Genomic DNA, 18,575 nt, shown 5'->3' on the forward strand with positions numbered 1-18,575 from the left:
TATATATAATGATTATTATAATCATCAATATCTCACGTGGAAAACATGAACTTTTTAATATAATATGATTACGCTTTAACGCGTACGAGTTTTGAACGTAACATTAACAGAGTAACGTTGCAATAATGGTCCTGTATTATAATATACTTCTAATACATAACAATTATTTATTTCTCTACACTGCCCAATATAAGAAATTTCTTAATGTGCCTTTGTTCTCGGTTTTTTCATATATATAATACATTCTATATTTGTGTTTAGTCAAGAGAGCTATATATATTTATATATACTTGTGCAGTAATTGTTAATTGTTTAAAACATTTGATTGTTTTGTTTCGTTTCGTTTCGTTTTTGTATTATATTATGTTGTATTGTTAAACAGGACAGGCAGATTAGAATTTACAACATACCGATTATTATTTCGGTATTCAACGCACGCGTAATTGAGTCCATTTGTTTTCTTTCTCTTTTTTTTCTCTTTGCTTATTCCTATTTTTATATGCATAAATATATTTTAAATATATATAAATCTTATATGCATAGATCGAATTTGGCCCGCTTAAGAAGAAAGTAATGCGATAGAGTACGTCTATAGCTTGAGTACTTATGGAAGTAAAAATAAAATAATATAATATAAAATAAAATTATATATATATAGTGCGTTTTTTTCTCACACACATGGAAGAATTTGTTCCATGCTCTATAATTTACGGTTTACATATGTCTGGTATTTCCGAAATTAATACCACTTTGATTGGCACCTTTATTGCTACCATATTGTAGACTTATAACACCTTGACCAGCTCTAAGTTGTTCCTCGGTAAAATTACGGACGTTCTTGTCCGCTTCTTTTGGTCCGATACTTGGCTTGCCATAATTACCCGCCTAAAAAGATTTAAAATATCATTTATAAAGTATATTTTTAATTATATAAATATATTTAATTATATTTATATTATAATTTAATTATAATATATTTAAAAAATATATATTTGCCTTTCTTCCGAGAGATTGTAAGCAAATGACAACTGAGTTAAGATTTTGTCGTTCCCAAAGATCTACAGTTTGAAAGGTTTCCTGTGGTGGGACACCTAATGCTCGTGCAGCTTCAAGAAATGCATTTATATTTTCCATACACTTGAAAGCCAAAGACGTTTTATTGATCTTCTTAACGGATCCTTCCTTGATGTCATTCACCAACCTGGAAAGATATATACGGAAAGATGAAAAGGATTATTAAATCGCTGCTGCTGCTACTGGTGCAGCAGTAAAGCTAAGAGTTAAGGTTTATTTGAAAAATATTATTCTGTTATCGAATTTAAACGAACCTGCAGAGAAGTACACCATCTTTCAAAGTCTCATAGAAACTATCCATATCACCATTGGTGTTTATGTCCTCGCCAGTGATCGTTTTGATCCATTCCAAAGACTCTTGAGCCAGTTCTTCACTGTACTTGCTATTGATCTGTTTAAAAAAAAAAAAGAAATCAAATAAAATAAGAAAGAAAGAAAATTTTTAGAAATTGTTCTCATTTTATTTGTTAACAAGATAGGAGGGATTTTTTTTGTTCGTTAAATCAAGCAGTGATTTCTTTTTTACATCTCCTTTCTACGTCAAGTTATTAATTATACGAGGTTCCAGTGTTCTAAGTAACGCATCCTGTAGGGTTCTGCGACACGAGCGTTACTGTTGGAGTCACTGACCTAACTCGTTTGAACACCACAGTTCGTTGTTCCTTCGCTGTGTATGATAGTACGTATGGATCATCTCCATAAGCATATGCAACGCATAACGTTCGAAGAGAAGATTTATTCCAGCCAATTCACGTCCGGAGATCTCATTACGTTTTTTTTAACGATACTACATATCTAAGTACCTAAACGTTACTTCTCTATTCAAATTAACATATAATATTTAAATGGAAGCACACTTAAATAAGCCTCATACGTTCGATATGAAGAAATTCAACAAAATCGATACAACGAATGCATCTAAATATTGGAAATGTTTTTAACAAAACATAAATATAAAATAAGAAGAAAAATTAATTTCAAATATTTAGTAAATCATAGAAAAACAAAGATATCTGGATAATATCTTAATGGATATTCATGAATGAAGAAATTAATGTTATTAGCGTTTATCAATCTGACGAATAAACAGAATTATAGAAGGAACTCTTCAAATTCTGAAAATAGAGAGGATGCAACGAAAAAGGAAAGAATCGATGCCTCGACGATTGAAACCTCCTCGATGGAAGTTCGATCGTTTACCCAAAAAGGAAAGGCATCCAATGTGTTGGACCGACACCCCGCATTCATCTCTCCACGATGTATGCATATATTCCGTTAGACATACGGTCTTTCTCTCTCTCTCTCTCTCTCTCTCTCTCTCTCTCTCTCTCTCTCTCTCTCTCTTCTTTTCTGTCTATTCGTATGCAATTTATGTATCCCCGATGCAGTTCACGCGTCTCAAACTGGTCACAGCAAATCCCGATCACGACTCGTTAGAACAACATACCTACCATTCCGCATACCCATCTGCTGTTCCTCTTTCTCCTCCTTTTTCTCTTTTTACTCTTGTAAAAATGTTTTCGTATTCGGTCAGCTTTTAAACCAAAAACGAAGGAAAGAAATTTTTTTTCCCTTTTACCGTACGTAACTCGTAAAACTTTACTTTTGAGCTTTTATTTTATCCCTCTGAGAAAGCCTTGACTTCGTTCCGCTAAAGAAAGAGAAAAAGAGAGAGAAATTCTCTTGCAAAGTAAACACGACTACTTGACCTTACTTTTGTAATTGATCATTTCTTTTATTATTATTATTTTTCTTTTTTTCTTTTTGTTTTGTATTATTTGCAAGCAAGAAGATACACGAAGACTTCACTTTATTTTTTCTATCATGTATGTGTTATGGTTAATATTATTTCATTTATTGTTAGATTATACAAGTTTCAAATGTGTAATACAAATTAGTCTCCATGTAAAGTAAGACGAAGACGATTCATTATTATATTTTTTATACTATACACGTATATACTGTGTATATTTTTAAATTATCTTATATTTCATAGAATTAATAATTAAAATTAATAAATAATTGTATATATGAAATAAATTTAAGAAATTTTGCAAAGAAAATATTTATACTTCTGTTCAGAACAAATTTTACATGCATACAAACAAATCTGTTTTATATTTATATGCAAGTACACGTACGTGTGTCAAAAAAGAATGTGAACAACAGATAAAAAGAATTAATATGTTATTATATTGTATCATTTAAGGTCACGTTACAACAGAAAGAAAGAAAGGGAGAGATTTGGTTTAGGGACAATATTTTTCTTTTTCGTTGATTTTTGTCTGGAGGAAGGAGCAATACCAGAACATAAATCTTTTATACGAAGCATTTTCATTCTCCACTTTTATTCACTTTTACCTGGGATGTCGTTCTGAACTCAGAAGAAGAAGAAGAAGAAGAAGGAAAAAGGGATAAAATAAAAATAAACATTTTATGTTCGAACAAGGTTCTTCGTGGAAAATGATTAGTCATAAGTGTCCAACGAAACGATTTATCCTCGAAAAGGTAATATGCCTAAGCTCAGGAAGTCGAGTGTTGCTTTTATTGTATTTTAATAAAAACAAATTCGTAGAAAATCTAACGTTAAAAATTGAATGTATAATATATTTTACGTATAAACATTAATTGTTAAATATTTGATATATATAACGAAACTATAATAATGGAAACTAAACAATCAACAGACTCAACAGACTCGAGCTTCATTTTGCTCCCTTTTTTCGAACATGCTATCTTATTAGAGATAGTACCAGTAGTTGTCATAATGTAGAACACAATCGTGTCTATATATAGGTATTAAGTAAGTTTACGATAATTTTATTAACGTGAAAAGAAAGGACAGTTTATTGACAAGTACGGATGTAAAAATATGTCATAGATTTTTCTTAGAAAACGATTAGGATTGATAATAATAATTCCCGTGTTTATTAATCCGATTTCGAAAATTATTGTTCAACGATCGACTCATGTATCTTTTTTCCAATCATTTCATTTTTTTGCCCCGTTTTGTAGGATACAAATATTTTTCAAAGAATGGCAACGATAAGAGTTTCGACGAATGTGTCCCCGTTTATACGCATGATGTCATTGGATAAAGGTTTATCTAATCGATAAATTTGTACGCTTATATTATGAGTTGAAAGAAGTAGAAACAAAACTACCGTAGGAATTTCGTCAGAAACTTGTTTTAAACCGTTATAACGTTGATATTGACGATGTGTTAGAGAAATATGTTACTTTTAGGTACGTAGGTGTAGTACCTAATAAATCGATTAGTTAAACGTGACGATTTAAATAAACAAGGAAGTATTCGAATTTTCTTCGACATATATTCTCCTTTCTTTTCGGTACCTGATGCAGCTAACAAAAAGAAAAGGTAAGCTCAGGTATACATGTCCTAAACTTTTTATACACGAATGCATACGCGTATAGTGAAACCTTTGAAACGAGGGGAGAATTGAGTACAAGAAAAAAGAAAAAGAAAGAATAAAGAAGAAGAATTTAGAAAAGATGGAGAAGAAGATTAGTTTAAGAACGGGAACTGAAAGGAATTTGAGAGATTTTTACAATTTTCTTACTCTCGTAAATAAATTTACGAGAAAATGATAAATTACCTTTTCTTAGTGTATGCGTGCATATATTTATATGTTAGTGGACATGTAATTTTTCTAAGAAAAAAGACACAGTCAGTTATTTTCTACCGGTAACCGCGAAACCGTTGAGCGATTTCTAGTATGAGGCAGAACCCGCTTAAGTGCCTGTGTTAACGTCAGCGATAACGCCTCTATGTACTCAGCATTAACAAAGTTCTCAAGCCAACAAATTTCATAATAATAATAATAATAATAATAAAGAAACAAAAAAGAAACGTCATCGAGAAATATTAAAACGTTTTTAGTTAAAATTAAATTACTATTAATTAATAAACAGTGACAAACGTTTATGGTAACTTATATTTATTATAAAAAAAAATTCCATCGTTCCTCGAAGATGATTTATTGGAATATAAACAAAAAGATAAACGCAAAGTCTTTTATCTCGATAAAACAAGAAATCCGACTTGTTCGTCGAGTTTTCGCGTAAATGTAAAAATATAAAGGAAGAAATCTTATCAGTAATCACCAAAGGGGGTTTATTTATTATCATATTTTCCATTAGAGTCAGAAGCAAAAGCGTTCGTGTAATAAACGATATCGATTGATTACCTCAGAAATTATTTTATTGTTTGTAAGCATATCGATATCTCGATTAACGGTTACGGAACGATGTAAAAATATTTAATAGTATGTGTAAATGTGCGTTAAGAAATATTTTCACGATTCGCTAAACCTTATATATCTTATCGCGAATATATATCTGTCGTTAAGCCTTATAATAACAATTTATCAATCCGCATTGCGATCACTTTTTAGGTAAACGTAATTCGATCGTTATATTACATTGCTCCGAATATACATATGCTCAAATTTAAGAAATAAGATTAATGAATTTACATTATTTTTGCGATACCGATTTATATAATATTATCAGCAAATTACTTTTAATAATAATGAACAATAATATTCTTTAATGTTCTTCTTTGCATCTTCTTTGAATTATTTTCCCTCAAATTTGCACACAATTTTTCGGGCAACCTAATAAATATTAAAATTCAATATAAAAAATTGTGCAAAAACAATTTTAATACTTAAAAATGGTATTTTAAACAATTCAAATCACAATAACAATGCATATATATTTGTAATAAAAATTGCAGTAGACGAAAAGATAAAAAGAAAAAAAAAAATAATATACAGCTGGTTAGAACGTAAAACGTAGAAATAAATATTTGCATAAATGTTTAGAGAGCTTGAGCGTGGAAAGAAAACTCGAGAAAAGACGTGATTGGTTTGTTTAGATTCGTTCAACTGACATAAGAGCGAGAAACGGAGTAGCATTCGCGTTAAGAGTGCACTGAGGGCAAGTACTGATAATTAAAGGATTACCATGCGTGACTCCCCACGTGTGTCTCACGGTCACGGTACGATGACGATCGACTTAATGACACGTTCGCACGTTCATGGTCGCGAAAATCAGGCCATAGAATGAAAAAGAGAGAAAGAGAGAGAGAGGGAGAGAGAAAGAACGTGTTTTATATGTCGACGATAAAGAGTGAGACGAATCGACCCCTTACGCATTTCTCTTCTTTTACTCGACATCATTTTTGAAAAGAGTACAAGTCGAAGGCTTCTCAGAAAATAATCTGTCCGCCTTGATCAATTAATTTATCGACCAGTTCGAGCGAGAAATAACATCGACAATTTTGCGATAGTCTTATGACCTCTCTTTCTTTCTTTCCTCTTTTTTTTTTATTTTTTTATTTGTTCATTACTATTATATAATTTACCGAACAAAGATGAAATTCTAATATTTACTTTCTAATTTGATTCTATTTAAAGTTACTGATTTGAAAAATTTCATTACATTTAATTTATTTGTTCTGGTTGAAAACTATTAGTCTATAGGTAATACTACCAGTATAGATATTTCTTTACGAACTAAAAATTACTTATAAAAGTGTCAGAAAAAGTAATTAATTTTTAAAATCTTTTTTTTTTTTTTTTTTATTCTAGTCGAAGTACTTGACTCTAATTGTTGAATATTTTTTTCTTTGATTTATCTTACTAATTCTTGTTATCTCAATTAGTTTGAAAGACAAGTGTTATAAATACGATGGACCAGTTTCCTTTTCGGTAAGATCATCATTGATGAACACACACACGTACGTAGTAGAGATTTGCAGCTGTTAAAGGAACTTTCAAAGCTGTTCGTTTAATGATTCTCCTTGTAAGGGAGTACGGTTAAGGACGATCAAATTTATAGCAGATTCAATTCGATATTTATACAATCTCGAGAGAGACTAAATCGTTGACCCACTTTGTAAGGTCAACAATTGCATAATTCTACTTACTCGTACAACTTATCCACCATGTATGTGTGTGTGTGTGTGTGTAAATGTATACGTATAGTATATATCTTCTTTATACATCTATATTTGCAAGTAAACGCGAAGGTTGTCCGGTTGTGTGATCTCCACCATATACGGTTAATCTAAACGAGTGTCCTGTGTGTACGGTTTAAAGGAATTACGTCTCCTTACGTGTAACACTCGACATAATTTTAGATTTCAAACACGTGTTTGTCGTAACAACAACGTCATAGTTTGCATTTTTCTATTTCTGTGACTTTTTTTTTTAATTCTTTAATTCGTGATTTAATTTATTGTAAACAATTTTAAGAAAAATACCATACTAAAATTTTAAAATAGTTATTATTACTTTTTATTAGGTAATTTTTTTAATGAAACGTTTTATTGTCGCATTAAACATATGTAAAATGTATATTAAAAATTTTGAATAAGTGGAAAAGAATTTCGATGTCAAAGTAACAACGAGGTAACTTTTTTCGGTTAATTAGGGTGTTAAGTATTTTGTAACGTTGTATACCAGTATGAATGATAATTATGTAAACAAATAATTAAGTTTGAATATTATTTGAACGATCGTTGATGACAATGTCGATTTCTATACTTGGATAATCTTGGAATAATATTAAAAGTAAGCCGACTAACTTGTTTTAATATTACTCTCACGATTCTTCGAGGAAGGTATATCTATATACATACATACATGTACATATTTAAGTAAGTAGATACATTGTTGCGTCGATTATAAGAGAAGAGGAAACAGAATCATCGCGTTGATGTCATCAGAATAAAAAACCATTCGAGACCTAGTCAGCCATTTTAGGATAGTCAATTTGAGATATCATGGTCTATCATTGTTCGTTTTTATAATCTGAGCTACATTTATTAATTTAATTTATATTTTATCAAAACTCGTTGTTATTGCAATAACAAAAAGATTGGAAAATGAAAATTTACATTTCTTTTTCACTTGTTGTGAGAACTCGAAAAGAATGATTTATAAGAATGCAAGGTCACGAGTAGGGTTGGTACGTACAATGAAAGGGTCAAAAGTCAACCTTTTCTTCATGCTTCTTTTTTTAATTCCAGTTTCCGATGTGAAAGGATCGTAGTTTCGCGGAACGGAACGAACTCGGAATATTATTTTGAAAGGAACTCACGTACTTACATTTATACAGGGTGTGCGCAAAATTCCTAAGTGATTCTTACAATCAGTTAATTATTTTTTTTTTTCACGAATTTTTGTAATCTCAAGTTTTGTTTAAATTGTAAAACTATCAGCGTAAGAATTTGCTCATCTGTTTGGGCACATATGTAAGTTTATAAAATATAATTAAACAATTTGTGGATAATATATTCAATTAAATGATATAACGATAAAAATTATGCTTATCGAGTTGTCGGTACAACTATGATTATGACATAAGGAGGAAGCTATGCTTGAATGAATCATGATATGGAGAAAGTTTTCTTATAAGGTCAGCTCCATCTAGGCCATGTTTAGATTATCTCAAACGTACTCTTCACTTTCTTTAGATTTATTTTTAGTTTAAAAAAAGATTGACGTTCTTCGTTGGAAAATATAAGGAATCTTTGAAGTGTCGATAAAGCCACTTCGACAGATTCAATTTTCTTATCAACCAATGGAATTCAGATAAAAAATTCACGAACGTCCTTGAAAGTTCCAGAGAACTCGCAATTAAATTAAATCACCCTGAGGTGATTAAAATAATAACGTGATATTATTGTCAAGAATTTTAAGAATTGTAACTGCATATTCTTGATTTGCTGGAGGATAAAAATTAGATTGTAAAAAAAGAAAAGAAAAAACAAGAAACTAGAAACTATTTTTTCCATGCATGATTTATATTTAAATATTGCAGTACATTAGTTACACCGAGAAACATATATGCAACTATTATTAATAATTCATAAAATGAATATGACTTTTTAACGTGATCATTCTAATAGCTTTTTTTTTTTTGTATAGTAATAGAATATTACAAAGCACGTATACAGATATATATTATAAAACGTGAGAATGGAAAAAAGAAAGAGGGGGAAAGATCTTTGAACTGGAAAATCAACGAGCAAGATAATATTTTAAGATAGTCATGCTCGACGACTCATTGCATATAAATGACGATAATTATAAATTTAGAATCTGTTAACACTTGGATAAGAACACGTTGGATGATTACTCGAAGTAAAATAAAGGATAAAGTTGATTCTTTTGAAATTTGATATCACGTGTAAACGCGATCAAAGATAATATTCATATTTTTAATTAGGATTAGATAATTGAAAAAAACAAAACAAAAATAGAAAAAATAGAAAAACCGATTAGAAGTTGTCAGAAATAATACGGTTATAATCTTGTCCTGTACTGGCACAAGTAAGAGCAAGCAAGATTCACGATCTCGTGATTCCGAAGCATAAAGAACGAGTCGGAGAACCGCATTCCAAAGACGATAAGCGTGTATTCCCTTTATAATGAGCATGGGATTGGGAATTATTGTCGTTTTTTTCTTTTCTATGACTTTTTAATATCGATCTAATTATTAATAATATCGTATTTTATTTTTATTATTTATTGTTTTTTAATATGAAAAAAAAAAAAGAAAATTAAAGAAATATTTTCGAATAATTATCACTCGATATTCGTTATATTTTTGATAGGTCAAAGACTCGCTCTTAAGTATGTAAATAAGTAAATACAATGGGACTATTCTCAACGATTCAGAATGCTTATCAAACATTGGAATTTATTTTGAGTCATTCATCTGTTAGTATATAGTCAGGAAATAAGTTTTAATATTGAAGTGTCGCAATATGATGTAACTAAATTTATAAATCTTATATTACATCTATTTACAACATTGAAATTTTCAAAAGAAAATCATATAAATTACATCGAATTCGAAATTGACAAAATAATAATAGTAATAATAATAATATTTAATTTTTGCATCCTTTTCATTTGAACAAATTACATGGATTTGTGGTTTTTGTCATTAATGCGATACTTAAACTTAAAATGATAAAATGTGAGTCATCGTTGGTTTGAAAGATAGTATTAGAGAAACAACGTATTTCCATATTCGGTGTTAGTTGAGCTGTGATTATTAAATAGCAGCAAAAGCAACAGCAATAGTAACAGCACAGCAACAGCAACAACTTCTCTCACATCAGTGAAAGAGAAGAAAGGCAAAAGCTTTCGTGTGTGCCGGCAGTACCGTTCTTTCTTTCAACTCCCAAGCCGCAGGAATGTTCAACGATCGGGATTTTAAAGCGAGAGGAACGAATACGAAGAAGAAATTCCTACTTAACTTTTTTACTCTTTTGCAATCAGCAAATAAAAAAGCTCTAACGCGAAAAAATAAATTCAATTATACGATAATTTTTAATTTATCATTCATTCAACATTCGTTTTGCATTTTTTTTTTTTGTTGAAATAAAAAGAATAAAAATCCGTGTCGTATTCGTTAAATCAAAGAGATCCAGAAAAATAAGCTTCCATTTTTGGACTTCCGGAGTGTGTTCTGAGGCAACCCACGATACTTTTGTTATCCGATAAACAGATACCGAATGGTGGTACGACGCCCTAAGTTCGTATTAAAACATCTGAACGATCTTTAAACTTTTATAAATAGTATCATAGAATTACTATAACTTTCTTTAATTTTAGGTGCTAATTTTTAACAAATTTCTAAAGGTTATAAAGAATAAACAAATTTGTTCATACAATCAAATCATACAATACTCATACGATACTCAAACAAACAAAAATTTCTATTAGTTTATATTTTAGTAATTATTAACGTATATTATTTTGACTTTTTTATTTTCAGATGTTTATTTACGATAAGAACTTAACATATTGTAATAGAGGAAGAGAAAAAAGGAAAAGATAGAAGACAAAAGATAATATCTTTAGAACCGTTGGAACTATCCATAGGAAAGAATACTTCGTAAGGCTCATCGAATGAGAATATAAGAAAAGGAAAAAAAAAGGAGAAGAAGAAGAAAAGCGAGAAGGAGGTGTAACCATGGCCGGCAAGTTTTGCGAGGGACGCTCCCTTCTTCGGCAACTAGGTCTCATTTTAATTCCCCCTTCGAAACCAGAAAGAGAAAGAGAGAGAAAGAGAGAGGGAGAAAGAGAGATAGAGAGAAAGATAGAGAGGATCGGCAAGCAGCTGTCGTCGTTTGTGGCACGTATATTCTAGCATATCTACACTAATACTATTACCAGTCTTCTTCTAGAGTCAACTTTAGGAGAACGAATCCTTGAAATCCTCGGTTAAAACTCGCGACCACTTGAAAAAGAAAGTCCATCTACTACGTGGAATTTTCAAATTTTACCGCTCGTTTCTTCTTCAACAAGTGCCCACATACACCGATTTTAAATTAAAGATATTATTTCTGATATTATTTATCTTGGAAAGAGAAATGGCAGTCATTAGATTTATTTTTAATGAAGGATTCTTTTTCAAGGATCGATCCATTTGCCTGTTTATCGTTTGAGAACATTTGTTGAATTAATTAACCTGTTATATTAGTAATATTATTACCATACAAAGAAGAAAATGTCGATCGTAAGATTTATATTTATTTATTCTATTTATTTTAATTAAAGAATATATTTGCTTGTTTGTGCGTGGTATTATTTGAAAAAAAGAATATTTGTTTCAATCTGTTAGCACAAGCAATACATTCGTCGAAACGAAAAACCTTTGAAGAAACGAAATTTCAGATAAGAGAACATAAATTCACGAAATTCGTAGGTGAAGATAACACCGTTGACGAAAATGTAATACAAAGGTGTGCGAGAGAGCCGCGCCCGCGCGAGTATTCGGTGAGTAGGTCACGAATCGACATTTTGCCGGAATGATGAGAGGGTGGTTTAGGTAGAATATGGGTTGACTGGGTCAGGGGTGAAAATCGGTGTCTCTAGGGAAGGAAGATTGTGTGGAAATGGTATTGAAAAGTGGTGGTGGTGGTGGTTGTGGGTGGATCAGGCGTTACCTTTCTCTGCGCTTCCGCTGCAAAACCGGATTTTGTAGCCCTGTGACTGGCCATGATCCTTCGAGTCGAGGTCGTTCACCGACGAGGAGGACCAACAAGGACGAGAAACTTTAGAAAGATTTTTTCTTTTCTTCTTTATTTTAGATTATTATTATTATTATTTGATTTTCCTTTCCTTTCCTTTCTTTTACTTTAGTTTCGTTTAGTTTAGTTTTCTATTTCGATTTTTATTTATCAATCAAAACCGATTGTAGATCCTTTCTTTTCCCTTTCTTTCTCACTCTTTTTCTTCGAAGACACGATGTGGAATATGCGAGCGAAAAAAACGAAGTTAACAATTCGACGGTCGCGGCTCGACTGAAGCGACGCTGCCGAACCAAGGCGGGTGCAGGACTCGTGCCTTTTCTCCGGCGCCGATTGGTCGCTATGCGCGCGAGTATTGAGTTTTCGAGTGACACGTGATCTCCGTTCTCCAGTCTTGCTCCGGAGATGACGTCAGCAACCGGCTGATAGCGAATTCTTTGGAACGTGGATATGATCCTTAATACGAAAACTTTTACATTTTGCTAGAACTTAGCTTTGACCCCCTTAGCTAGAGACATGATTTTTAAATAGGATACCTCAATCCTATTTTAAATATCTTTTGATAAATGCTTTTTTGTTGTTCTAATTTTTAAGAAATCAACGTGTATAAAATAGCACCTCCAGATTTTGATTTAAAACGATTACTCTGTTTCTAGTCATTTGCACGAACGCAAGATTTTGTGCACAAGAAAAAACAATTGCTGATCGGTTTGATCGAGAAAAATGACGTCATTGCCTGTTGAATTCTTTACATATTAGATCTTACTACCTCACTCTGAGAGCTTTCCATCACGCCCACGAATCTTACTTTATTCCTACCATAGGTGGTCCTGACAAGTACATGACATAATTAGGATATTTCACTGTCGTATATACTTATCTTATTGTTTCTCATATTTTCTTGATTATTTTATTATATTTTAAGCCAGAACATTTGTTTATTTTAACGCGTTCCATAATCGGTTGTATAAGTTAATCAAAAACGTTCGAAATGTACGAATAAGCATACGCGGGATGACTCATTAGTCATGAAGGACGTATTTCGTTTTAAATTGCAGAACCGTATACGGTTTTACATTGTAACATTCTTAACTAATTGAGCAAAAATGAGTAATACCAAAAAAAGAAATTGAAAAATATATACTTTTATACATATTTTTTCATGTTAAATAGTATATAATTTATTTATTTTCATTTTATTTTCATATTTATTTTTATTATTTGTTTAATAGAAAATAATACTGTTTTATTTTTTTTATACATCAATTTTTTTATGAAATAGCTGTCAGTTTATAATATTTTTTATATACATTAATGGTAGATTCCAGTTTTATCGATTAGTCTCTAAAATAGAAATCTAACATTATCGACAGTCGGTAAAATAAAAATCTACTACCTCTGACAAGTTGGTAAAGTAAAGATCCATTGTTACCGACCATCGATAAGATAGCATTTTTCTTTTAACAATAATAAATATAAATATAAAGATAAAGATATAAAACAAAACTTAAAATAACAATTAAAAATATCGTTATCGTTTATAAATACATATTGAACACTTGAAAAATAATGATCAATTACTGTGTAATTCAATGTGTACTATTTGAAGTAATTTAAAAATTAAAATGAAATTTTTTAAGAAATCTGATTATCAACATTTGATTTAAAAAAAATAAAGAATTTGTTTCTTATAATGATATGATTGAACCAGATCATTTAATACGTCCCTGACTCCTTTCCCCCTCGTTCGAAGGGAGGTGCGGCTTGCACCGGAAAAAGCCTGGAGGGGCGTCTTTAGTAGGACGTTGCTTGTATTATGTGCCTTTAGGTCGGACTATATACAGTCCTGTTTCACTGAAGCGATAGCCGCGCGCGTAACACGCTTGAGTTCGCGTTTGAGTTTGCTCGTTTTATCGTTCAGATAAAGACGATAATCGTTGATGTTCGTGGAAGCTAAGAAAAAAAAAGAAACAGAAGAAAAGGAATTAAAAAGAACAATTTTATTACTCACGCGAACGGTGCAACGTTCGAAAAATATAAATCGCCGCATGCGTGAAGTGTTATTTGTATTTTCATAATCAAAAGTGATATTAACTTCCGGTTGTCGGGGAAAGAAAATAAAAATGAAAGAAAAAGGGGCGCGAAAATCGGAGATTACGATGAACATTGTCAATTGATTCTCAATATTTTATCAAATGGGATGATAAGTTTGATGAGGAAGAAATCATGTTCGATCCGGTCTCCGAAGAAGAGAAAAAACGTTTCTTTAGACAGAGTTACGGCGCTCATTTACCAGGGTAACATAGAAATATTGTTCATTTTATTTTAATATTTTTGCTGTGGTATTTATCACTTTTATACTTTAATTATCAATGGAATTATTTAATTAGTTTCTATTAATAACTTAAATACGCCGATTCGTTGCCGTTCAATTTTTACATATATATATAGATACATATTCGTGAAAGAAATGTTTCTCGGTATTATATAGAAAGAATCTAGCGTGTTATCGATTAGTCTTCTTTCATTCACCCCAACGAAACTTCTAAGGTTTTTAAGAGGGTACGTTAAAACGTTATTGATCCTCGTTCATAAAAACATTTCTTAAGGATTACGTAGATCGAAGATTATTCAAGAATACTGACAAAACATGATGGTTTCTCAAAGACGATCGTTTAAAACCAAGTCATAAGCAGGTCTAATTAAATTTGCAAGTTGATTAACGCCAATACTAAAGTTGTCTTGGATGGAATACACATACGTTGCATAACGTATGCAAACAATACCGAGTATCGAAGTTACAATTCGACGTATGCATCATTATCGTTCATTCTGATCCAAACAACGAAATAAACGTATAGTTTATATAAACAAGTTAAAATCAAATTAAATCTAAATTCATTAGAAAAATTGTATAAATTATGATAATGATTTATTAAATGATTAAAGTTTATATAAAGTATTCCTGTAAAAAATAGCGTTTAACTTAGAAATAATAAATCGAAGTAACTAGTATCACCTTGATAAAAATAGATAAAAGACTGATCTAAAAGAGTGCTCGTACTTTTACTCTTATGGAAAGTAACATAGGTTACTTACAAACACGATAACGGTGACTTTCTATAGAACCGTATTAGTGTGCGGATGTCAAACGACATGTCCGTGGAATATATAATAGAACGGGTCTGTGTATCTCTCATGAGACTTGATTACGTGATCAACGATCGAAGATGATCATCTAAAACTACCACACGTACTTGGATCTCTTTCTTATTTTCATTTTATTTCTCAAGATTTACACGATTCTTTTTCTATCACTTTCTAAGAATGTTCAAACGTCAAAAACGGTCTGATTACTTTGAGAAAGGTAACAACGATTTCATCGATGGAACACAATCTTGGATTATACGGTTTCTGAGTAAGAAACTTCGACGCGTCGGACCGTGAAGATTTATTTGAAATTTTCTATTATTCTCTTCCTCAATCTACTTTATTTTCATAATTTATTTCAACGAGAGAAAGAGAGAGAGAGAATTACTTTATATAGATTTGCATATGTGCCGAAGAAAACACCTTGACCTCAACCTCGAAAATATATTCCAGTAACCCAATTAGCAAATGTGTTAATCGTATACAATCAATCAAGGTGATCGTACCGCAACGATAAATACACAAGTACCGATAGTATAACTAGGTCTTTCCAATTTGCAACAATTGTACCTTACAAATCACGCTAAGTACGTCGTCGTATTGTCCTGTTCTATCTTGTCCTTGAATCAAAGATTAAATGGAGTGAGAATTAGATCGCGAGTCTAACCCTTGACACATGCATCGGGAAAGTATCGACCAGAGAGGAGTGTGTATCGTGAAGCTGGTACCAAGACTGGTACCGAAACACTTTACACCCCTTAGAACCAACCACGCAAAGGTAAAATACGCGCGTAACTATTCAGCTTATGACGTTTTGCATCGAAATGTTTATCCTAAACTGAGATACCTATCCTTGTTCTATTAAAATCGAAAAAGCAATAGTTTGATGAGTTAATTAAATAAGGAAATCTTTTTTTATAAATAGTAGGAATAATTGTATGAGAGAATCAAAAATTTGACGAGTTTCAGTGGAGTTAAAAATTATTTGTAATAAATTTATAAAAAGTAATAGACACATTTTCGTTATGAGATAATAATTTATCGTTTAAAAATAAGGATTTAATTGAAATTATTAGTTAAAAATAATCGTATCGTTGAAATACGATTTCGATGTAAGAAAAATCTGTTGACAGATATTGATACGTTCGTGAATCTAAAAGACCTCCAGTAATGACCTAGATCGATTTCGTATCGATCTCAGAGTATCACGACACACGTCGATCATATATAAACGACTTTCTGCGATGCACGCTAATAGTCAATGCACCATGACCGTCACAGTGTGAGCTTACCCATCTGGTAGTAGTATACGAGTAGTAGGTCACCGGTAGTGTACATTTTTACGATCCGTTACTTCAATGAGCCCATGATGGTATCGTCATCCATTGTATTATATTTTATATCTCTAACAGAAGATCAAGATCGTATTCAAAACGATCTTATAAACGAATAAAGATAATAATTATTTGTTTCACATCTTTATTATATTTTCTCAGATACACAGGTCATTGCCCAACACTTAAGTTTAGAGTTGGGAAAAGATTCGGAGCTAACACGGAAGAAATAATGAGGGTGAGATTGATTTGATTCGAAATTTAAATATCTATAGTGATTTTTATAAAGATATATTTTTTAGATATTAATTTAATTAAAAATTAAATGCATAACACATATTATATTTAATAATTAAGAAATTATATTATAGAGAGAGGCAAGGAGTATAAATATGTTGTAAATCTATAGATTTAAATTTCCCAATTTATTCGTTTTAAATGAAAATAATGATTAAAAATTGATCTAGCAATGCAGAACGCTTAATAGATCTAATATAAAAAATATTTAAACCATGAAATTCTAGCTTAAAAAATTAGTTTCGTTTGAAATTCTTTCTTACACGTTTACAGGAGTTGCTGGAAAAGAAGATCTTGAAGTCAGGGCCTTATAGGCCGAATTCCGGTAAGGACGTTGCGCTCGTTACGATACCGAACGAGAAGGACATTAGAAGAGATTGGAAGAATGACGCACACTTGTATAAAGCACCGCCATACATTTTAGGATACACAGGTAAAGAAATTGAAAAAAATAACTATTAAGAAAAGTGATAACAATATTGTCACATCTTTTAAACAATTACAATCTTTTTTAATTTCAATAATTCACAAATAAGATTCTACGGATACTTTTTTGAAAAAATATTCTGTAAGAAAATAGAAAAAAAAGAATATTAATTTTTATGAACATTTACAATAAAATATTTTCTTAAAACAATAGAACTAACGCGTTTAGTATCCTACGACTGGAGAATAAAACCATTTGAATTTGAATCTTTAGGATATATACCTGGCTTTAACAGTAGTTATGGTCTTCCCTTTATGAGGGCCGTCGAAGAGGGTGCAAAAGAATGGCACGAAGTTCAAAGTAAACTAAGAGCACGTATGAGGGCACAGGCTGAAAGGACTAATTCAAGAAATCTTTTATCACGTGTCAGAGCAGATAATGTTGCTGTTGAGATCGATCATGGTCAAGGACGAGAACGTGTTATTTTCGGTAAATTTTAACGATCATTCATTCCCTTAATTTTGAATCAAACAATTTTACTCCGCGAAGAGTTTTTTCATTTTATTTTCTTTTTTCTTTTCTACAGATTGTACGGTTTCTCCAGAAAAACCACCGATCGTTGGTTACACAGGACACATTCCTGGAGCAAAAGGTGAAGTTGCACTTTCTAAAAGATACGCTCAAGCTGTTAAAACGGGTTTAGAATCAGTAAGAAAAGAGCGTGAACAAAGACTGAATAAATTAAAGGATGTTCATCCTGTTCAAAGGGTACTCGATGCTGCTTGCGTCGATGAAACTGGTCATACGAGAGCATAAAAAAGAAAAAGAAAGAAAAAAACAATTCTATAATATATTTTAGGAAATATATGTATTATAATCTTTATCTTTGATACAAGGATTAGGATTTTGAAAGGAAAACAAATATGAAGAAGAAACGATATAAAAGTTAGTAAATATTCACTTACAAAAATGGTAAGCATATCTCTCTTCTTATATTTTTATTCTATATATATAAATAAATAAATAAATAAATTATATATATGTCGAGAGCTTCTATAAAATATTGATTTTATCAATAGTATCTTGGCTATTAAATATTAGCCGCAATACGTACTTAAAATTCGTGGATCGATACTCTTATGTCAGCAAAAGTGGATCAAGTTATAGATCATGCCTTATCCATTTTAATGTGAGAAATAAATGAAATATTGAGCAC

General features: G+C 31.1%; 2 protein-coding genes across 3 annotated transcripts; one reads left to right on the forward strand and one right to left on the reverse strand.

Moving 5' to 3' along the window:
- Positions 1-144: 144 nt before the first annotated feature.
- Positions 145-12,253, reverse strand: LOC122524111 (myophilin). The gene is made up of 4 exons (XM_043646196.1): positions 12,068-12,253; positions 1,329-1,465; positions 997-1,201; positions 145-885 (listed from the first exon to the last, which is right to left on the reverse strand). Exons 1-4 carry the CDS (start codon positions 12,119-12,121, stop codon positions 715-717), a joined length of 567 nt encoding a protein of 188 aa, XP_043502131.1. The 5' UTR covers positions 12,122-12,253; the 3' UTR covers positions 145-714.
- Positions 12,254-13,912: 1,659 nt separating this feature from the next.
- On the forward strand, positions 13,913-18,185 carry LOC122524075 (protein FAM166B-like). 2 transcript variants are annotated; one of them, XM_043646144.1, is made up of 5 exons: positions 13,913-14,448; positions 16,798-16,873; positions 17,206-17,365; positions 17,633-17,848; positions 17,946-18,185. In XM_043646144.1, the coding sequence occupies exons 1-5, from the start codon at positions 14,378-14,380 to the stop codon at positions 18,173-18,175; spliced, it is 753 nt and encodes a 250-aa protein (XP_043502079.1). In that variant the 5' UTR covers positions 13,913-14,377; the 3' UTR covers positions 18,176-18,185. The 2 variants fall into 2 exon arrangements, with proteins under 2 accessions (XP_043502079.1, XP_043502080.1); XM_043646145.1 differs by lacking the exon at positions 13,913-14,448 and adding an exon at positions 16,348-16,673.
- The last annotated feature ends 390 nt before the right edge of the window (positions 18,186-18,575 follow it).

Source organism: Polistes fuscatus, unplaced genomic scaffold, assembly GCF_010416935.1.
Source record: "Polistes fuscatus isolate 324 unplaced genomic scaffold, CU_Pfus_HIC Scaffold7, whole genome shotgun sequence".
Lineage (NCBI taxonomy): Eukaryota > Metazoa > Arthropoda > Insecta > Hymenoptera > Vespidae > Polistes > Polistes fuscatus.